At 35.3% G+C, this 5,833-nt stretch overlaps 1 protein-coding gene across 1 annotated transcript; it reads left to right on the top strand.

The window, feature by feature from the left end:
* The first annotated feature begins 1,006 nt into the window (after positions 1-1,006).
* On the top strand, positions 1,007-5,833 carry LOC112031937 (cytochrome P450 736A117). Its single transcript, XM_024064638.2, has 2 exons — positions 1,007-2,066; positions 5,135-5,833. Exons 1-2 carry the CDS (start codon positions 1,125-1,127, stop codon positions 5,744-5,746), a joined length of 1,554 nt encoding a protein of 517 aa, XP_023920406.1. The 5' UTR covers positions 1,007-1,124; the 3' UTR covers positions 5,747-5,833.

Genomic DNA, 5,833 nt, shown 5'->3' on the forward strand with positions numbered 1-5,833 from the left:
AAATATATCAATAATTTTTTATTTCACCAAAAATATATAATTTATATTTAAAACATATCTTTAACATGACTTTTATATATATACTAAAGAAAATTGCCACCACCAACCTCAACTTTTTATCATATGTGGTGTGGTATTGACTAATTATCTTAGCACCAATGGGCACCCCTAATTCTTATTTCATCTATTATTCAGTATTCAAATTCATCATTGAATACGAACAAAACTTAGAAATATAACTATATATATATTTCAATAGTTTTGATATATAAATAATCTCATTGATGTATATAAAAATTCGTGATATTGCATCAACGTTATTAAGGGAAGACTCATAGTTTATCTTTTCATATGTATATCATGAATCAATTTTCGTAAAGTCTCTCTCTTAGAATGGGAAAAAAATTTCGTCTGTGAAGAGTCACGCTAACCAAGGAAATCATCAAATCAAGATTCAGGGGCTGTTTGGATTCAGCTTATTGTTGAAAAATTGAAAACTGAAAACATTGTAGTAAAATAATTTCTAAATGTGTGAATAATGCCGTGAAACCTAATTTTAAAGTTAATTTTGTCAAATTTCATATTTGTGGGTCTCGTAAACAGTATATGAGACCCATAAAAATAAAACACAGACGCAAAACTAAAGGTCTATGTGCCACTAAAGTCCAAAGAGACAAATATTCAATGGTAACTAGTAGGAGAAATGGTGTAACTATACAAGAAAACAACATTTGTGTCCAAAACCTACAGAAAGAGAGAATATACCACTATAAAGTGCAGGAATATTAATCAAATATTCAAACATTTTTGCGGAATTCAAATTGAATTTGAGGTGCTCTAGCATATCGTATTTTCCTCCTTTTCACTACACGTGTCATCCGTAGAACCGTATTTGAATTTGAGGTACTATAGAATCCACGCGTCGCCTTCGTATCATTAGCCATTTGCTGACTTTATTCACATTCATGTACATACCATTCTTGTGGCAGTTGGGCATGACCTGGGTATCCAAAGCTGTTTGATATATGTATAGAAGTTGAAAATTTGTGGAACATCAACAAGGGAAACCCCATAAACTTTAAACATCCAAAAAAGACACACTTGCCCGGAAAAGAGAGAAGAAAATGTCAAATTTCCTGCAATTTTTAGTGCCAAATGTAACATCCATGTTGCCCCAAACCTTTGTTTTAACCATATTGGCCTTCATGTTCATACTCCTACTCAAATGGTCCTCCTTCCTTCCAAACAGAAACACCAAAAAAAACTCACCACCTTCACCACCAAAGCTACCAATCATTGGAAACCTTCACCAACTTGGCTTGCAGCCTCACCGTTCACTTGAAACCTTAGCTCAACGCCATGGCCCTCTCATGCTGCTTCACTTTGGCAGCGTACCAGTCCTTGTTGTCTCGTCTGCTGATGCTGCCCAAGAGATCATGAAGACCCAAGACCTCAACTTTGCAAACCGCCCCAAATCAAGCATGTTCGATAAACTATTGTACAATTACAAAGATGTGTCAATGGCTCCCTATGGTGAGTATTGGAGGCAGATGAAAAGCATACTTGTGCTACATCTTTTGAGTAACAAAAGGGTTAAGTCCTTTCACTATGTGAGAGAGGAGGAAACGTCCCTAATGATAGATAAAATCAAGCAGTGTTATGATTCATCTACATCTGTGAATTTAAGCGAGGTGTTTGCAAAGCTCACTAATGATGTAGTATCTAGGGTGGCCTTGGGAAAGAAATATGGCGAAGGGGAAGGTGGAAGGAAGTTTAAGGAGCTTCTAGGGGAGTTTGTGGAATTGTTGGATGTCATAAGCGTGGGGGACTATATTCCATGGCTTTCTTGGGTGAATCGTGTTAATGGCTTGGATGCTAGAGCGGAGAAAGTGGCTAAACAACTTGATGATTTTCTAGAAGGAGTAATTGAAGAGCATTTAAATTATGAGAAGAAAGAGGGTCATGATCATGCTCTTAGTGACTTTGTGGATGTTTTGTTTTGGATTAAAAAGGAAAACGTTATCGGTTTCCCTATTGATAGAGTTAGCATTAAAGCTCTAATCCTAGTAAGCATCTCTCTCTCTCTCTCTCTCTCATATGTGTCTGTGCATCATCCTCATTTTTGGGATTCATGAGCTTCCTATGGGAAGGCATTGCCAGAATTTGACATCAAGGGCTAAAACTTTAACTAATACATATCTCTCCATACATCAGTAGACATATAAATACACACACTATGCACGGGCACAATGCATAGACATATATATATATATATATATATACGTTTGAATAATATTAACCATCATTTCAATGTTCGATTACCCATAAAATGATAGTATAACTATTATATAGTGTTTATTTGTTAAGGTTTAGTATGTACACACTAATAAGTTGTGTTTTAATTTTTCATAGTCAAAGTTCTGCTTATAATTGTCATGTAATGATTTTTAGTACTTTTAAATAAATTTCAGACGAAATTCATTATGGTTATTGCTAAACTCATAAAATGTATAAATTATTACAGTTTACAACCATTTTTGCATATACTTACTCATTTTTATGAAATATGATACATTATTGTATAAATAATTTGAATACTTAGACACTTTTGAAAGGTAAAGATATATATATATATATATTATGGTTTTTCATTCCCAAGCACCAGATCCAATCGATTAGATGAGTCATGGTCACAGAGGGAACTAGGTTTTAAATGTAATTACATGCATTATACATTTGGTTTTCATTTGTTTTTATTACATTTGTACTTGATTAAGATGTTTAGTAATCGAATTGTTGAACGAATCTAAAAGGAGGGTTTTTGGAAGGGCTAAGGGGGGCAACTGGCCTCTTGGCTCTGCCCTTGATGGGAAGTATGATTATGTCCAAATTATATGTTTGAAGAGGTAAAAGATAATTTCATCATTCCTAGAAGAACGATCTTGTTTTCTATGTTGCACTTTGGAAGTTCAATATGGGTATGAAACACCCTTGAACGTTTAGACCCCCAGATACAAAAATACTAATTCAAGCTTTATATCAAACAATTAATGTGCGGAATATGATAACAAGCTTATAACAAAATTGATAAAACAATCTAAGCTAAATATAAACACATCCACAGCAGTAAATATAAGGTAAAGATAAAGGAAAGAGAGATGCAAACACACGAACAACACACGATGTGTTATCGAAAAGGAAACCGAAGTTCTCGGCGTAAAACCTCTTTACCGCCCTCTAAGCGGTGATAAAATCCACTAAAGAATATAGTTGGGATACATGAACAGTAGAAGACCCTCCAAGCTTAATCTACCCAAGTACCTAAGCCGTCAAAATTTCTTGCTCCAACGAGGTTACGCCGAACCTATTTCTTCTTTAGCTTGTCGGATTCCGCTACTTGACCATAGCATCAACCAATGTATATTGGTTCCTTCTCAAACTGCTTCCCTAAGCACCAAATGGACCTTCGCACAGACGTGGGTGTGGTGAGATAAGGGTTTGGTAAATAACCTCTCAAGGGTATGACAATGGAGAGGAAGAGAATAAAAGAATTTGTAGAGTCTCTTTAGATGAAGATTGGGGATGAGACAATCTTGTTTTTCTCTAGGGTTTTCTCTCACAAAATTCTCTCTGGAAGCTCTCTCAAAATGATGGGTATAAGGGTGTATATATAGTAGGGTGAGAAGGGAATGCAAAACGTCAGTTTTTGCCAAACAGGTGGCGACTTGGTCTCGCGGCTTGTCCAAGTTATGAGTTCAAGTCGCGACGTAACGGCCTGGCCAGTCTGGAACTTTTGTCCTGTAGCGTGACAGCTGGCGCGACCCTTCAGCTTCCCAGTGTGCCTCTCACGTGCCAGCTTTTGGCGGCTTGCCAGTCGCGATCCACCCGCGAGCCCTAACCGCGAACCTCTGTTTTTCTTGCACACTCTTGAGCTTTTCTTCACAACTTCTCACACACTACCCTTACAATTTTTCCACCTAAATACAGGGTTGCTAAGTGCTAAATTACAAGCAAATTGGTCACGGAATAAAGCCAATTACATGGTTGATTAAATTCAACCTTACACACTTTAAATTCTACCAATTACAGCTTGTCACATATATCTTTCTTTCTCTATAAAATAACTAAAGTTTAAAATGAAAAAAAATATTAATCAATCACATAGTATACTACAATTGATGAAATATAAAGTATAACCCTAAAAGCTGGATATATGATTCCTATTTTTGCTAATGAGAGCCTTTGGCACCTCTAAAACATTCTGGTATGAGTTTAAGAAAATATGCATATTCGTTTTGGAAGTTTGAACTAAGTCAATTAGGGGGGGAAAAAACAAACCAATATTACATCCTTGAGGTAAAAGATAATGAATAATTCTATAGACATACATTTTTTCACACACTCACTTTTCACATCTTGTTGAGGTAATAAATTATAATTGGTGACTAATAACCATAATAACACTTTCACATAAATCTGTATTAAAACCATTTTTATTGCTCATCAATCATAATTTGTTATTTGAGCAAGTTATGGAAATGTATGTGTCTATAAACTTTTATTTTTGAAAGCGTCTATGGACTCATTATTCAAACATACGTAATGAGTGAAATTAAATATTTTCGCCCAAAATGAGCAAAGATGTATAATAAAGAAAATAACTTGGAATGCTTGACGAAGGAAGGTGACCAATAATACTAAATAGTCTCTTATTTCACTCCAAAAGAGGTTGATAACCTTGATTGCAAAAGGGTCTGTTTTGAAAATAGTAAAGGGATAGTTATGTACTTATGTAACTATTTACCCACACCACCTAGTGTATAAATATTTGTTTGATTCTATCATGAAAGCTAGACACATATATATAGTCATGATTTCTATTTAGCTTGTATACATGGAAGACACCTAAGGACTAAGGTACTACATGATGCTTTAGTTTTTGTAGCCTTGCATCTCACTTTAGCTATATCTAGAGAGGACATTCTTTATAAAGGAAGAAATGAATAAAAAAAAATATGACTTTCTTACTTCTTCCATAGTTTATATTCCAAATATTGTCTTTGTGCTATGGTTTAACACTCTTTCATAATGCATATTGACAACTCTCTTCAATATTTATCATCTTTTATTATAGGATGCATTCGCTGCTGGTACTGACACTACGTACACAGTCTTAGATTGGGCAATGACAGAGCTCTTAAGGCATCCAAAGATGATGAAGAATGTGCAAAATGAAGTGAGAGAGATCATTGGCAACAAAAAGGACATAACTGAGTATGATTTAGATAAAATGCATTATTTGAAGGCAATAATCAAAGAGACTCTTCGTTTTCATCCACCTATTCCATTGTTGATTCCCCGTAAATCAATTCAAGATGCCAAAATACATGGGTATGACATTGCAGCTGACACACAAGTAATTATCAATGCATGGACAATTGGAAGAGACCCTACGTTATGGGTCGAACCAGAGGAGTTTCAACCAGAAAGGTTCTTAACTTCTTCAATAGATTTTAAAGGACACGACTTCCAATTTATCCCATTTGGAGCTGGAAGGAGAGGTTGTCCAGGAATTTCCTTTTCCATAGCCACAATCGAGCTTGTTTTGGCAAATCTTGTTCACAACTTTGATTGGACATTGCCTGGTCGAGCAAGAGGAGAGGATTTGGACATGACTGAATCTACTGGTTTAACCATTCATAGAAAATTTCCTCTTATGGCAATTGCAACTCCATATTCTGGCTAGTAGTATATAAAGGCCATAAATATTAGTAGCAGCAGAATCCCCAAGTTCATTTTGGCTAATAAATACTAGAATTGGTCGGTTTGAGTT

This window comes from Quercus suber, unplaced genomic scaffold, assembly GCF_002906115.3.
Source record: "Quercus suber isolate HL8 unplaced genomic scaffold, Cork oak 2.0 scaffold_188, whole genome shotgun sequence".
NCBI classification, from domain to species: domain Eukaryota; kingdom Viridiplantae; phylum Streptophyta; class Magnoliopsida; order Fagales; family Fagaceae; genus Quercus; species Quercus suber.

Excerpts from the sequence above, each read along its gene's own strand:
- LOC112031937 (XM_024064638.2), top strand. The coding sequence starts at position 1,125 with ATGTCAAATTTCCTGCAATTTTTAGTGCCAAATGTAACATCCATGTTG. Across the intron at positions 2,067-5,134 it reads GCATTAAAGCTCTAATCCTA|GATGCATTCGCTGCTGGTAC; the intron begins GTAAGCATCTCT and ends CTTTTATTATAG.